The 17,197-nt window shown below is 45.7% G+C and overlaps 1 protein-coding gene across 1 annotated transcript in view; it reads left to right on the top strand.

Moving 5' to 3' along the window:
* SLC38A6 (solute carrier family 38 member 6) overlaps window positions 1-17,197 on the top strand; it is a 51,881-nt gene that overhangs the window by 2,183 nt on the left and 32,501 nt on the right. The window contains exons 2-5 of the mRNA XM_073638717.1: window positions 5,279-5,409; window positions 6,077-6,150; window positions 10,436-10,488; window positions 10,863-10,902. Of these exons, the coding sequence (XP_073494818.1) occupies window positions 5,279-5,409; window positions 6,077-6,150; window positions 10,436-10,488; window positions 10,863-10,902 (298 nt within the window). The remainder of the gene's footprint in view (window positions 1-5,278; window positions 5,410-6,076; window positions 6,151-10,435; window positions 10,489-10,862; window positions 10,903-17,197) is intronic.

Here is a 17,197-nt window from a genome sequence, read left to right as displayed (position 1 = left end):
GGTCCCTTTAAAAACAGGGTGGCACATGTTAAGGAGCTGAAACTCCTAAACCCTTCCAATTTTAATGTGGATACCCTCAAATGAAAACTGAAAGTCTGAACTTCAACTGCATCTGAATTGTTTTGTTTAAAATTCATTGTGGTAATGTCTAGAACCAAAATTAGAAAAATGTTGTCTCTGTCCAAATATAACTGTATAATATAACTGACCTAACTGTATAGCACCAACATATTCTGCAGCACTTTACAATTAAGTTATATATCCCCAACATACAGAGATCACAGGTTTAAAGTATCAGTGTAAATGGCTTCATACATCCTCAGCCGGCGTGTAGAAAGAGGTCGGATGTGTGTATGATATGAACTGTTCACTTCTGATGGTTTGTTACTTTTTACATGATGATCCGAGTCCCGGTGACCAGTATATGAGGTTCTGTGTGTGCGTGTCCGAGTCCCGGTGACCAGTATATGAGGTTCTGTGTGTGCGTGTCCGAGTCCCGGTGACCAGTATATGGGGTTCTGTGTGTGCGTGTCCGAGTCCCGGTGACCAGTATATGAGGTTCTGTGTGTGCGTGTCCGAGTCCCGGTGACCAGTATATGAGGTTCTGTGTGTGCGTGTCCGAGTCCCGGTGACCAGTATATGAGGTTCTGTGTGTGCGTGTCCGAGTCCCGGTGACCAGTATATGAGGTTCTGTGTGTGCGTGTCCGAGTCCCGGTGACCAGTATATGAGGTTCTGTGTGTGCGTGTCCGAGTCCCGGTGACCAGTATATGAGGTTCTGTGTGTGCGTGTCCGAGTCCCGGTGACCAGTATATGAGGTTCTGTGTGTGCGTGTCCGAGTCCCGGTGACCAGTATATGAGGTTCTGTGTGTGCGTGTCCGAGTCCCGGTGACCAGTATATGGGGTTCTGTGTGTGCGTGTCCGAGTCCCGGTGACCAGTATATGGGGTTCTGTGTGTGCGTGTCCGAGTCCCGGTGACCAGTATATGAGGTTCTGTGTGTGCGTGTCCGAGTCCCGGTGACCAGTATATGGGGTTCTGTGTGTGCGTGTCCGAGTCCCGGTGACCAGTATATGAGGTTCTGTGTGTGCGTGTCCGAGTCCCGGTGACCAGTATATGAGGTTCTGTGTGTGCGTGTCCGAGTCCCGGTGACCAGTATATGAGGTTCTGTGTGTGCGTGTCCGAGTCCCGGTGACCAGTATATGAGGTTCTGTGTGTGCGTGTCCGAGTCCCGGTGACCAGTATATGAGGTTCTGTGTGTGCGTGTCCGAGTCCCGGTGACCAGTATATGAGGTTCTGTGTGTGCGTGTCCGAGTCCCGGTGACCAGTATATGAGGTTCTGTGTGTGCGTGTCCGAGTCCCGGTGACCAGTATATGAGGTTCTGTGTGTGCGTGTCCGAGTCCCGGTGACCAGTATATGGGGTTCTGTGTGTGTGTGTCCGAGTCCCGGTGACCAGTATATGGGGTTCTGTGTGTGCGTGTCCGAGTCCCGGTGACCAGTATATGAGGTTCTGTGTGTGCGTGTCCGAGTCCCGGTGACCAGTATATGGGGTTCTGTGTGTGCGTGTCCGAGTCCCGGTGACCAGTATATGAGGTTCTGTGTGTGCGTGTCCGAGTCCCGGTGACCAGTATATGAGGTTCTGTGTGTGCGTGTCCGAGTCCCGGTGACCAGTATATGAGGTTCTGTGTGTGCGTGTCCGAGTCCCGGTGACCAGTATATGGGGTTCTGTGTGTGCGTGTCCGAGTCCCGGTGACCAGTATATGAGGTTCTGTGTGTGCGTGTCCGAGTCCCGGTGACCAGTATATGAGGTTCTGTGTGTGCGTGTCCGAGTCCCGGTGACCAGTATATGAGGTTCTGTGTGTGCGTGTCCGAGTCCCGGTGACCAGTATATGAGGTTCTGTGTGTGCGTGTCCGAGTCCCGGTGACCAGTATATGAGGTTCTGTGTGTGCGTGTCCGAGTCCCGGTGACCAGTATATGAGGTTCTGTGTGTGCGTGTCCGAGTCCCGGTGACCAGTATATGAGGTTCTGTGTGTGCGTGTCCGAGTCCCGGTGACCAGTATATGAGGTTCTGTGTGTGCGTGTCCGAGTCCCGGTGACCAGTATATGAGGTTCTGTGTGTGCGTGTCCGAGTCCCGGTGACCAGTATATGAGGTTCTGTGTGTGCGTGTCCGAGTCCCGGTGACTAGTATATGAGGTTCTGTGTGTGCGTGTCCGAGTCCCGGTGACCAGTATATGGGGTTCTGTGTGTGCGTGTCCGAGTCCCGGTGACCAGTATATGGGGTTCTGTGTGTGCGTGTCCGAGTCCCGGTGACCAGTATATGAGGTTCTGTGTGTGCGTGTCCGAGTCCCGGTGACCAGTATATGAGGTTCTGTGTGTGCGTGTCCGAGTCCCGGTGACCAGTATATGAGGTTCTGTGTGTGCGTGTCCGAGTCCCGGTGACCAGTATATGGGGTTCTGTGTGTGCGTGTCCGAGTCCCGGTGACCAGTATATGAGGTTCTGTGTGTGCGTGTCCGAGTCCCGGTGACCAGTATATGAGGTTCTGTGTGTGCGTGTCCGAGTCCCGGTGACCAGTATATGGGGTTCTGTGTGTGCGTGTCCGAGTCCCGGTGACCAGTATATGAGGTTCTGTGTGTGCGTGTCCGAGTCCCGGTGACCAGTATATGAGGTTCTGTGTGTGCGTGTCCGAGTCCCGGTGACCAGTATATGAGGTTCTGTGTGTGCGTGTCCGAGTCCCGGTGACCAGTATAGGTTGCAGATCACTGCCATACACTAAGGTTTAGTATCTTCTGTACTGAGCTCCTGCATCTCACTGTGACTTGGATTTGAGAATTTACTGTGTACAGAGAATATAGATTGTGCATACTTTACATATCTAAGCCCTGACGGCCTCCTAATGGGATGCCAAATACCTCCCTATATACCAGCCTGATTGACATTCCCAGTAGCTCTACTGACTGGAGGCACATTGAGTAAAAAAGGACCCAAACTGGGATCCCCACCCCCTTGCTGAACCAGTACATTAACATAATTAGATTCATGCTGTATCCTCTCTCTGCATCAGTGTGGATACAGTCCCTGCAGGCTGCATGCCCTGAATTCATTATATGCTATCTGCTATATACACACAGCTGCCTAGTTGTATATACAATATATTACATAGTAGCCATCTTTTGATTCTGCATTTTGATGCTATTGTGGTTCACATACTGTATTCCTATAACTATAAGGACATTTCAAGAAGTATTAAAGGATAATTTTGGCACCTTTTACAGGATCCTGCCTATTATTGGGGTAAACAATTAGTTCCTTTACCCTCATTTTCAACCCAAAACAGCAGGTGATGAGCACATAGGAGAGCAGTGTATGTGCATTATGGTCTCCGCTGCTTACAGAAGTTTATAAACTCCAAGAGATGTGTGTGGCTCTGTCTTATACATGTTATACAGTGGTGGCCAAAAGTATTGGCACGCCTGCAATTCTGTCAGATAATACTTAGTTTCTTCCTGAAAATGATTGCAATCACATATTCTTTGGTATTATTATCTTCATTTAATTTGCTTGCAAGGAAAAAACACAAAAGAGAATGAAGCAAAAATCAAATCATTGATCATTTCACACAAAATTCCAAAAATGGGCCAGACAAAAGTATTGGCACCCCCAGCCTAATACTTGGTTGCACAACCTTTAGCCAAAATAACTGCGAACAACCGCTTCCGGTAACCATCAATGAGTTTCTTACAATGCTCTGCTGGAATTGTAGACCATTCTTCTTTGGCAAACTGCTCCAGGTCCCTGATATTTGAAGGGTGCCTTCTCCAAACTGCCATTTTGAGATCTCTCCACAGGTGTTCTATGGGATTCAGGTCTGGACTCATTGCTGGCCACCTTACAAGTCTCCAGTGCTTTCTCTCAAACCATTTTATAGTGCTTTTGGAAGTGTGTTTTGGGTCATTGTCCTGCTGGAAGACCCATGACCTCTGAGGGAGACCCAACTTTCTCACACTGGGCCCTACATTATGCTGCAAAATTTGTTGGTAGTCTTCAGACTTCATAATGCCATGCACACGGTCAAGCAGTCCGGTGCCAGAGGCAGCAAAGCAACCCCAAAACATCAGGGAACCTCCGCCATGTTTGACTGTAGGGACCGTGTTCTTTTCTTTGAATGCCTCTTTTTTTTTCCTGTACACTCTATGTTGATGGTTTTTCCCAAAAAGCTCTACTTTTGTCTCATCTGACCAGAGAACATTCTTCCAAAATGTTTTAGGCTTTCTCATGTAAGTTTTGGCAAACTCCAGCCTGGCTTATTTATGTCTCTGGGTAAGAAGTGGGGTCTTCCTGGGTATCCTACCATACAGTCCCTTTTCATTCAGACGCCGACGGATAGTACGGGTTGACACTGTTGTACCCTCGGACTGCAGGGCAGCTTGAACTTGTTTGGATGTTTGTCGAGGTTCTTTATCCACCAGCCGCACAATTTTGCGTTGAAATCTCTCGATAATCTTTCTTTTCCGTCCACATCTAGGGAGGTTAGCCACAGTGCCATGGGCTTTACACTTCTTGATGACACTGCGCACAGAAGACACAGGAACATTCAGGTCTTTGGAGATGGACTTGTAGCCTTGAGATTGCTCATGCTTCCTCACAATTTGGTTTCTCAAGTCCTCAGACAGTTCTTTGGTCTTCTTTCTTTTCTCCATGCTCAATGTGGTACACACAAGGACACAGGACAGAAGTTGAGTCAACTTTAATCCATGTTAACTGGCTACAAGTGTGATTTAGTTATTGCCAACACCTGTTAGGTGCCACAGGTAAGTTACAGGTGCTGTTAATTACACGAATTAGAGAAGCATCACATGATTTTTCAAACAGTGCCAATACTTTTGTCCACCCCCTTTTTTAGGTTTGGTGTGGAATTATATCCAATTTGACTTTAGGACAATTCTTTTTGTGTTTTTTTTTTATTGAAGACAAATTAAATGAAGAGAATACCAAAGAATGTGTGATTGCAATCATTTTCAAGAAAAAACTGAGTATTATCTGACAGAATTGCAGGGGTGCCAATACTTTTGGCCAGCACTATATATGCCCTCAAGGTCTCAATGGACTATCCCTTTAATGCTTTATCTATGGCTTTGCTGCATGTTACTGTATCACACACACATTGTGCCGTCATTATCTGAATCCACACATTATACATCCTCAGTGTCTGCAGACTACAGGCTGCTGCTATCACGTGTCGGTGGCTCTAGAGACTGTATCATGAATTTGTGTCTTGCAGAGACCCCAGCGGAGGTCGTCCCCCGGAGCGTCTTTTGGATTTTCTGTGTTTAACTTAATGAATGCCATCATGGGAAGTGGTATTCTGGGTTTATCGTACGCCATGGCCAGCACCGGAATAATTGGATTTAGGTGTGTTTGCTATCGATTACTATAGAACCAACATCAGGGGTTGTGACCTACGTGGACAATTGTCTTCGGTCTATGTTAGTAATGATTCGTTAGAACAGATCCAGCAGAATCCGTTAAGATAAAAAGTTACGCAGACACAACTTTTTAGCCCATTACTCACTAACTGGTCTCTGCTGGATTCTGTTTTTTTTTTTTTTTTAACATTGGAGTCAATGGATCCGTTAGAAATGGACGGCAATGGATGCCGCGTTAACTGATCCATTGATTCCAATGTTAAAAAAAAAAAACGAATCTGGCAGAGATCAGTTAGTGAATAATGGGCTAAAAAGTTGTGTCTGATCTAACGGATCATTATTGGACATGTGAAAATAGCCTAATATGCCATACGACCCTTTAATAAATATAGGACTGTGAATAATTTGCAGCTTTGCAAGGTAATGAAAGAGGAAGCCGGTCAGCAGGCTGTGTGCTGATTGTGAGTCTTACTTTCCACCTACTACTTGCAGAAATTTTGTTAAAATGTCCTTTGACCTGGAAATGTCATTAGTCACGAAGTGTCCAATTGTTCTGCAAAAAATAACTTGTGCAAATCTGTCCCAGTGAATTCCCCCATATACTCCTATACACTGTATAAATGAGCCCTGAATAACTCTTCTCTGTCCCGCAGTATCCTGCTGCTATTAGTCGCACTCTTGGCCGCCTACTCCATTCATCTGCTGCTTTGCTTGTGCCTTCACACAGGTAAGTTAATGAGATCTGTACAGGTCTTATACCTCTGTATAAATCAGTGCGCTCATAATGATTGACAGATTGGACCAACGTCATTGCACAGCTGGGCCCGAAGAAATCGCTCTCTGATGCTGCAAGAAGCAGTTTTTCCCCCACAGCAAAGGAGTTAGTTAACTTCAAAGCAGCGTTTATAAGCTCTATAGAAAAGAGCCTGTAAGCACTGCGCTCCTTGCTTGGAGGCCGGCCACCTGCTGACAGAGGATTTTTAATAAGGGGCAAGTGCAAAGTCACTTGTTTTTACCCTTTTTAAGATAAGACCCCTTCAATGAATGGAATGTAAAATCAGTTGCTCGCTGTCTGCATTTGAAGATCATGTTCCTACAGATATTCTTAGTTCCAGTTAGTAATGATCTTTGCTTGCACAAACTACTGTTTATCTTAAAGGGAGTCTTATCAGCACAGAATGACTGTTCAAACCAGGCACAGATGCTTGGTGCACCCTTGGTGTGGCCAAACAGTTCAGAGCACCTTCCCACCTATTTATTTTCCCTCATCTCCATCCAGCCTCTATTTTGATTGACAGCTCTGACTTTATAGAGCGAGAGAAGAGCGAAGGTAGATGGGGCGGAGTAGGTGAGAAGGTGCACGGAACTGTTTGGCCACACCAAGAGTGCACCAAGCGCCTGTGCTTGGTTTGAACAGTCATTCTGGGCTTGACAGACTTCCTTTTAATGTCCGAACAAGTGGAAGTCTGCTTTGAATGTATCAAGGCTTTCTGGACAGGTTTCTGCCAACAGAAAGTCACAAATTATGTTGCCCGTTGTTTTAGTGCAACTTTTTGCTGTTTTCTATCGCTTTTGACACGTTTGAGATTTATGAACTGTGCCCACCAGGCCAATTTTTGCTCTTATTTTATTCCCACTGCTCCCGAGTGTTAAGGTTTTTTTTTTTTTTATGTTTTATTAATTTTAAATCCGCCATGCGCTGCCAAAGATATTGCTCTTTTTAGTCAGTCCTAATATTTCTAGTCTTTACCAAGGGGGCGGAGCTCACAGAGTAATAATGCAGAGCAGCCTAAAGACACGCCCCAGAGGATCTGGTGAGCCATGCCCCCTTGGGAAAGACCCTAAAAATCTGCATTTAATAAAGGCCCATTATCTTTGGAACCATGTGGAATATTTTAAGAAAAAACTCAGAAGAGCAGCGGGAATAAAGAGCAAAAACTGATCACCTGGTGACAGGTCCTCTTTAAAAAAGCTGAAAATCTCTCTCCAGCAGTGGGGTGGCCTGAAATGTGGAAAATCCATTTTGGACAGAAGTGTAAGGATCATCTCCAGTTCATGGTCGTATATTATAGCCCTGTTACTATTGACGCTTGGCAAATAGAAAAATAATGCAAACACTTGACTTGTATTACCTTCACAAACCTGATCTTTGTACTGGGCTATTCTGTGCACATTGCCCCCCATATAAACCGTCAGAGGTCTCACTAGACATGCGGTTTTGCATCCTCCTGTCCAAAGGTGATCTACTATCTGCCTTAACGTGGTCTCTGAAGCACTTGAAAAATCTTTTGGCTGATGTACATATTAGTCTGGGTTTTCACATTGCAAAAGCAAATGCAATAATAATAATAAATGCAATCCTATCAATCTACAGTGCTAGCTGCAAGGATAGATAATAAAACCTAACTTTTAGTGTCCTAGATTAAAAACCAGGGAGCATAGACAAACAAAATCCACAAAAAGTGGATAATAACCAGTGCACTTTAACAATATGGTTTGGTCTCATCCTTTTGACGTCCCAGATGAGCCATCCATAGTCCTAGAAGAGACTCGGGGAGGGTAATACTTCCTTGTGAGCTACCCTGTCATGAGCTGTGCAGGTCTCCCGTCCTCACAATGAACAGTCCCCAAGTGTAGTCCTGTCCTAACTAATGTACCTTATATCTCCCCTGATGCGTTTCATCCACCAATATCAGAGGACTCGGGAGCATAAATGTATGTTAGAGAGCTGCCTGACTCAGTGATTGCTGAGGCTATTACTCTGTGAGTCAGGCTGCACTCTGCTGCCAGGAGAGGGTTTCCCCTAACCTGAGTTACTCCTCCACATTCCGGTCCCTGTGACTTTAAAGTGGTTCTAAATTTTGGAACCACATAAGAACTTCTAAGATACATTTACGCTCTGCTGATGAGTCCTCTGATATTGGTGGACAGAATTTGTGCGGTGCCGGACGGACGGGGGTTAGGACGAACATCTTCCTCCGGGGGCCTGTGCGGTGCCATACATTGAAGGAAGTTATTTGTTGCGAGCGTATAACTCCAAAGAAAGGCTTGAGTGAGTGCAGAGACTTAAGCCCCCGTCTCACATAGCGAGATCGGTAGCAAGATTGCTGCTGTGTCACGGTTTTGGTGACGCAACAGCGACCTCACCAGCGATGTCGCTATGTGTGACACTTTGCAGTGATCAGGCCCCTGCTGTGAGGTCGCTGATCGCTGCAAAGTGTCCTGGACCATTTTTTGGTCGTTGCCCTCCCGCTGGTCAGCAAACATCGCTGTGTGTGACCAGCGGGAGCAGCGATCAGGCTGGTAACCATGATAAACATCGGGTTACTAGGGGCACACGCGCACTTAGTAACCCGTTGTTTATCATGGTTACGAGCCTGCTAAAGTGAGCGGTAACCTCCCGCTCACCGTAGCAGAGTGGTAACCATGATAAACAACGGGTTACTAGGTGCGCGTGTGCCCCTAGTAACCCGATGTTTACCATGGTTACCAGCCTGCTCCTGCTTCAGCAGGCTGGTAACCAGGAGCAGGACATCATGGAAAGATTCTTTCCACGATGTCGCTGCTCCCCTGATCGTTGGTGAGCCTGCCTGTTTGACAGCTCACCAGCGACCACATAGCGACGCAGCAACGATCCCTGACAGGTCGTATCGTTGTCAGGATCGTTGCAGCGTCGCTAAGTGTGACGGGGCCTTTAGGCTATGTGCCTACGATGCAGAAATGAAGCAGAAAATCTCCGCAGCGTTTCTGCATGTTCTTGGCTGTAAAAACGCTTGCGGATTATACACGCTTTTTTACATGCGGATTTGACTTGCGTTTTACAAATGCATTGGGACCTCAAATCCGCATGCAGAAACGCACAAATAATGGACTTGCTGCGTATTTTTCCGCAAGGAAAATCCGCTGCTTAAAAATCCGCAGCATGGGCACAGAACATGCAGATTTTCATTGGGGATCATGGGGCACGGATTACCAAGCGTTTATGCTGTGGAAATTCCGCATCAAAAAATGCTTGAAAAACGCATAGTGGGCACACAGCCTTAAGGGCTCGTTCAGACGAGCGTTTTATACAGATGTATATTGTCAGTAGAAATCTGACACCACACTGACCAGTCAATGCAATTCAATAGGGCTGTTCAGATGACAGTTTTTTTTTCCTACATTGACCATGCCGCATGTCTCTTTCAAGTATCTGATGAAAATCGCCTGTACAAGTCTATGCAGAAGAAAATCTGATCCCATACTGATCATCTGTGTGGCCTCCAATTTTTACGAATACATTGCAATTGTTAACCTAGGAAGCTGTACTTGATCATGTACATGTATAAAAAAACGGACACACTGTGATAGCACACGGATGACAATCGCATGAGTTGTCTGGATGAAAATCAGACGATTTTTCATACGCTCGTCTGACCCTGGCCTAATACGGACCCTAAGGCTCGTTAAAAGGTCGATAATGACTTTTAGGATCGCTACTTCCTATAGGTGGCACTAGAGTTCCAGTTCTCTTCCTTTCTAAAGTAAAGAGGCAATTTGTATATTTCATGTCCCAGAGGAGCATGCATGGCTTATAAGTCTCCTCACATTGTCAGGATTATCATGTCACTCTCCACAAGGAGAAAAATGGACAACACTTCGATGACACAGGTGGTATACACGTGCCATCCTTTTTTTTTTTTGGTTTATTTTGCCCTTGTCACATGCAATTAAAAATGTGCCGAATCCAGTAATCGTACACAAACCATTGCTGGCATCATAAATGAGATGCAGTGACACTTGACTTAAAGGGGTAGGCGATATTGTGTTGATCGGTGGGGCTGTAACCGCTGGGACCTGCAACGATCGGAGGAACAAACGCGGAATTTCTATCCCCTTTACATAATTTAGCGGCCGGTTGGATGCCCGACCTCTGCTCCATTCATTCTCTATGGTGCTGGCAGGTGTATTGTGCGGATGGTGGAGAAAAAAAGTGTTTCTTAAAAAACTGATCCATTGCCTTCTATTCGCAGCTGTCACCTCGTATGAGGACCTCGGGCTTCTTGCATTCGGCTCACCAGGGAAGGTACAGTTGTTGTTTTCTCACTTTTTTTTTTTTTTTATCAAACCCTATATCCATGCGCCCTGTGGTTGGATTCTTTTGTCCCTGAACAGAAATTCTAGATATCTCCAAAAACCATTTTGCACAAAAATAAAATTAAAGTTCAGTATTTCCCCCACCACTTATTCTGATTTCTCCTGATCATTAGAATAAATTCTAATGTTATTTCCAGTAAGCTCGGCGGTAACCAGATGTAATTTGTGCACTGAGAACGCGGGATCATCGGAGGGGAAATAACCACAGGATGATATCTGCAGTTACGGCCATCCGTCTCTCATTTCAGCCAGACGTAATTGCTCATTCCTCTTATTGCCCATTATTTCTTCTTTTCTGCCTAGATCCTAGTGGCGAGCACAATCCTGGTCCAGAACATGGGAGGTAAGAGCGGCCTGTGGAGGCATTTCTACAGTGCAAATGACAAGTCTGTCCTAAAAACAGTAAAGTAAAACTCACACTGACACTTTTCTTTATTGTAATTCAAATGGTAAAATTTGCAGGGCCTAAAGGGCTTATCCGATTTCGGAAACTCATTAGTAAACTACATTTAGGACTCTAATTTGTTTCTAAAAGTGGTCGTGGAAGACAATCTGTCTCCTGAGGAACCGGCACTAAACCTGTGTAATGCCTTATTTCTCCTGTGGAGGCAGTGCAGGGATCTCTTGCTCCTGGTTTCCGCCACAGATGACAGCTGATCTATGGGCGTTTAACAGTGGGACAACCTGTAATCAATTTATTAAGAAAGCTCTTCTGACGAAAAGGGATTGTGCCAACCCTTCTAGGCTGCTTTGAAGTACAGGAATGATGTATTTTTCACATTTGTACATGATGCACATCTTGTACAGTACAGACCAAAAGTTTGGACACACCTTCTCATTTAAAGATTTTTCTGTATTTTCATGACTATGAAAATTGTACATTCACACTGAAGGCATCAAAACTATGAATTAACACATGTGGAATTATATACTTAACAAAAAAAGTGTGAAACAACTGAAAATATGTCTTATATTCTAGGTTCTTCAAAGTAGCCACCTTTTGCTTTGATGACTGCTTTGCACATTCTTGGCATTCTCTTGATGAGCTTCAAGAGGTAGTCACCGGAAATGGTTTTCACTTCACAGGTGTGCCCTGTCAGGTTTAATAAGTGGGATTTCTTGCCTTACAAATGGGGTTGGGACCATCAGTTGTGTTGTGCAGAAGTCTGGTGGATACACAGCTGATAGTCCTACTGAATAGACTGTTAGCTGCTTTTTTCTTGCCATAATACAAATTCTAAGTAAAGAAAAACGAGTGGCCATCATTACTTTAAGAAATGAAGGTCAGTCAGTCCGAAAAATTGGGAAAACTTTGAAAGTGTCCCCAAGTGCAGTTGCAAAAACCATCAAGCGCTACAAAGAAACTGGCTCACATGAGGACCGCCCCAGGAAAGGAAGACCAAGAGTCAACTCTGCTTCTGAGGATAAGTTTATCCGAGTCACCAGCCTCAGAAATCGCAGGTTAACAGCAGCTCAGATTAGAGACCAGGTCAATGCCACACAGAGTTCTAGCAGCAGACACATCTCTACAACAACTGTTAAGAGGAGACTTTGTGCAGCAGGCCTTCATGGTAAAATAGCTGCTAGGAAACCACTGCTAAGGACAGGCAACAAGCAGAAGAGACTTGTTTGGGCTAAAAGAACACAAGGAATGGACATTAGACCAGTGGAAATCTGTGCTTTGGTCTGATGAGTCCAAATTTGAGATCTTTGGTTCCAACCGTCGTGTCTTTGTGCGATGCAGAAAAGGTGAACGGATGGACTCTACATGCCTGGTTCCCACCGTGAAGCATGGAGGAGGAGGTGTGATGGTGTAGGGGTGCTTTGCTGGTGACACTGTTGGGGATTTATTCAAAATTGAAGGCATACTGAACCAGCATGGCTACCACAGCATCTTGCAGCGGCATGCTATTCCATCCGGTTTGCGTTTAGTTGGACCATCATTTATTTTTCAACAGGACAATGACCCCAAACATACCTCCAGGCTGTGTAAGGGCTATTTGACCAAGAAGGAGCGTGATGGGGTGCTACGCCAGATGACCTGGCCTCCACAGTCACCAGACCTGAACCCAATCGAGATGGTTTGGGGGTGAGCTGGACCGCAGAGTGAAGGCAAAAGGGCCAACAAGTGCTAAGCATCTCTGGGAACTCCTTCAAGATTGTTGGAAGACCATTTCTGGTGACTACCTCTTGAAGCTCATCAAGAGAATGCCAAGAGTGTGCAAAGCAGTCATCAAAGCAAAAGGTGGCTACTTTGAAGAACCTAGAATATAAGACATATTTTCAGTTGTTTCACACTTTTTTGTTAAGTATATAATTCCACATGTGTTAATTCATAGTTTTGATGTCTTCAGTGTGAATGTACAATTTTCATAGTCATGAAAATACAGAAATTTCTTTACATGAGAAGGTGTGTCCAAACTTTTGGTCTGTACTGTATGTCTTGCTCTGTAAATAGCTGATTGTCCACTGTCCCTCCCCGGGATGGCTGTCCCCGGTCTCCGCTGTCCCTCTCCCCCTGGGATGGCTTTCCCTGGTCTCCGCTGTCCCTCTCCCCCTGGGATGGCTTTCCCCGGTCTCCGCTGTCCCTCTCCCCCTGGGATGGCTTTCCTTGGTCCTGTAGCAGACATGATTAAGTCAGACGTCATTAATCTGAGCTTGTTCCTTGGGGCAAATGTTACATAATGGATCCTAGGTCATATGGTCACTTAACCTAGCAGAATCCCACAACCATGTGGTCACACGCCATCAGCTGCAGTGTGAGCCTTGTCGGGTGGTCCTTTTGTTTTATAGCCCCTGCAGTGGTGACTGTTTAATAGCATTTCACCAATAAAGGAATTATCCATGAGGCCCCCACTTGTGACCCCCTATTCTAGGTATAAGTGAATATAGCAGATGTGACCACCACTGCATTCACCGTCCATGGTCACATGTACACTTCATAGAAGTGAATGGCTCGGTGGCCACGCATGCACACTACTTACATGGGGGCATGAGACCCCCTGTTATCAGTGGAGGTCCCAGTGGATCCACTGCTAATCAGATTTACCAGCTTTCTTTATGTTGGGCACATATTTTTCACTTTCTGCGCTCTGTATACATATCCTCCCTCCGCTGTATACCCTGTGTGCGCTCCCCCTACTTTACATGGCTCTGAGGCTGTAAGTGCAGGTTCAGTAGACCATGTAATACCATTTAGAAACATTTGTAAGAAAAAGGAAGCCAAACACCTCTACAGCTGGCATCTAGTTCCTGGCTTATTTCATTGGAGAGGAGAAAAGGTAAATCTCCCAGACCGCGCGCTCCCATTAGTTCCGCTGTAGAAACACATGTTCTGAAACTCCTTGTTTACAGCGTTTCTCCCACTATCCTTAAGAAACCTCCTTCCACTTATGTAACGGTTACATCCACCCAGTATTCCCCTATATGTAAGCCCCCACAAGAGGAATCGCGCGCATCCAGGAGATGCTTATCCCAGTAATCGTGGAGGTCTGATGCGGATAGACGGCGGGTTGGCTGCGGGCGCACCGCCCATCTGTTAGTAACATGCATCCATTGTAGGATCAATCACATGTCCTATTACAGTGGAAAACTGTTCCAAAGCCGCTCCCGAAAGCTCAGGGGTTACCACCATGTAATGTGTGGCAGCTTACAGCTTCCCTCCAAGAGTCTAGGCTGTCAGTCCCATGTAAATCAATGGAGGGGAACATGAGAAAATGAGTCGAGTGGAGCGGCTGATCATCTTATATGCATGGGGGGCCACCGACCCTCCACTGGGGTGATAACGAACCGGAGGGTTAAATTTAATCACCTGATCCGTTGGCTCTGCAGGCTGATAAGTCCGGCAGCGGTGTACTCCGCTCCTCCCAAGAACACAAATGCTCTGCCAGGCCGAGCTTTCATTTGTGCAGGGGTGTAACGAGAGATAACGATCGTCCAACCCGTATCTGAGATACAAGAGAGCGTATTTAGACACAGCACGTGTGCCACGGTTCCTACCACATGAGGGGAAACCAGAGCTAATTGCTGAGGTTTTAAAGAACTTCACCCGCTGTTGGCACAAAATGGGTGGCCATTATCCGTAAAACCACTTGGGTCCTTCTGAGCATATCTTCTGGATATGTTCACACATGGCAGGTTTGCAATTGCATAATCCACAGCATATCACAGTACCAGTAATACTTACCAAATATTTCTAAATCTCATCCACCTAGATTACTGAGTAAAATCTGCATGTAATACAAGTGCAGCCAAGCATAATGCCCCTTCCGGCTACAATGTCCTACCCCATCCTAAACCCCTTTCTGCTATAATGTCCACCCCTCCATCCAAAGCCCCTTCTGGCTACAAGGCCCCTCCATCCTAATCCCCTTATGGCTTCCCTGTTTTCTGTAGCCGGAACAGAGGCGCGCAGCTGACTTCAGCGTGCCTGCTATGAGCACTGCATGATGCCATAGCTGTGCGCGGCCTGTAACTCTCACACTGACGTCAGCTGCCTGTCTGATTGCCCAGCGTGTGTATTGCGGTGCAGGGACCCTGGGGGGTCTTTGCGCCGCAATACATTACAGCTGAAATACACGCTGGTGTCGGTGGGCCCCCCTCCCGCACAGGGCCCTGTTGCACAGTCTCTAACCTTGATCGTTGCTCCCCTGCATTCACCCCGTACTGTTTGGTGTAATGATTGTTCCACAGCAATTTTCAGTGCAAGTGCATTAAAAATCCTGCTTATCCCGAATTTCAGACATTTACACTATTGTTACATAGAATTGGATTTCGAAACCTCAACAAATCCGTCCATTTCCCTCTGCGCTGCTTACAACATACGGCGCGAATGGAAAAATGTGGATTTCAGCAGGCGAGGATTATATGTTCCCGCTCCGTTTGTTTGGATTGCTATTTCTTAATGACTGATATACGGCCTGCGCGCTGCTAGCACCGGTGACGCCAAGGATTAAAATAGCCAATCCCCCCCCAGCCCGCGGCCGTACCCTCAGTGTCACAGCGGGAGCGTAAACTGCTGGGTTAGCGCAATTTGTCTGCCTTTGATTTGAGGCTTCTTTACGGCCACTGTGCTGTTAACCCTATTGCAGCGCGGCTCCTATTAATCATTACTGAACACACATCCTACACTTTTTTTTTTTTCCCCCCAGAAATTCTGCAAAATCTACTTGCTGCCTTCTTAAGACGCATCTGCTGCCAGAAGAACAGGGTTAATCATCTCCTCCCAAAATCCCTGACACCTAATTAACACCTTACTTGCTAAAATTTGTTAAAAAACGTTGCAGACCTTTCCTTACCCCCACAACCTTTTCTGTCGGAAACCCGATACTCTCGGCTTTCACTGTCTGGCGGCGCTGACCTCTGCAGTGCGGCTTTGGGTGGATGTCGGCTTTTTAACAAGATCGGGTTGTATTCTGTCTATATGCGATTTATATGGGAAACTAGAAGTTTTGTGCAAAGTAAAAATAAGTCATTACTGTCCTAAAGCGATGATATTTTTTCAGCAGTTGTAATTGCATTATTGCCAGTAGGGGGCGTTTCGTCAGCAGCATTTGATGAGGATTGAGGCCGGTATTCCACATCGAAAATCCACTAAGTGGCCACTCAGCTGCTATGGCCCTATAGCACCTTGAATACCGAAATAACACTACATGCGCGGTATCCTGTTGGTGGGGCAGAATAGGAGGTGTTCTCGCCATTCGGTCATACCATTCAATGAAGATTTTATCTGTTTCTGCACAGCGCGCTTTGTTTTTTGTTGGCTTAAGCCTTATATGTCTATTACATTTTATATAGTGATTAAAAGTTATATTTTGCCCTCTTGCTTACTGAATTGGATGTTTTTTGATGTTACCGCACATTTGGTTATTAACAATAATTAGAAAGCAATCCTGTTACTTAGTGAAAAATATCAGCTGGTGCAACTGATGGCCTATAAAAAGAGGTCTCATTACCAAGGTGCAACACAGGAAACATCTTATGATGGGTAAAACTAGGGAACTGCCTCAAGACCTTCACAACCTTATTGTTGCAAAACATACTGATGGCATTGGTTACAGAAGAATTTCTAAACTACTGAAGGTTCCAGTGATCAGTGTTGGGGCCATAATCCGGAAGTGGAAAAAACAAGATTTCACCATAAACCAGCCATGACCAGGTGCTCCCAACAAGATTTCAGACAAAGGAGTGTAAAGAATTATCAGAGGAGTTGTCCAAGAGCCAAGGACGACCTGTGGAGACCTACAGAAAGACCTGGAATCAGCAGGGACAATTGTTTAAAAAAAACAAAAACAATAAGTAATGTGCTCAACCTCCATGGCCTGTATGCACGCACACCACGCAAGACTCCATTGCTGAGCAAAAAGGATGTTCAAGAGCGTTTAATGTTTGCTCAACAACATTTAGACAAGCCTGCGAAATACTGGGAGAATATAGTCTGGTCAGATGAGTCCAAAATTGAACTCTTTGGATGTCATAATACGCACCATGTTTGGAGGCCAAAAGGCACTGCATATCACCACAAAAACACCATACCATATAGGATCTGTACTTCGCTGAATAGTCCTGGAAAAATCACTGTTGTTAAAAGGGTCGTCCACATTTAAGGACAATTATTTATTTTTTATTTAAATCCCTTT

The sequence above is a fragment of the Phyllobates terribilis genome, unplaced genomic scaffold (genome assembly GCF_046119375.1).
Source record: "Phyllobates terribilis strain yellow unplaced genomic scaffold, ASM4611937v1 Scaffold_7__3_contigs__length_470593459, whole genome shotgun sequence".
NCBI lineage: Eukaryota > Metazoa > Chordata > Amphibia > Anura > Dendrobatidae > Phyllobates > Phyllobates terribilis.
This window is presented reverse-complemented; position numbering and strand designations above follow the sequence as displayed.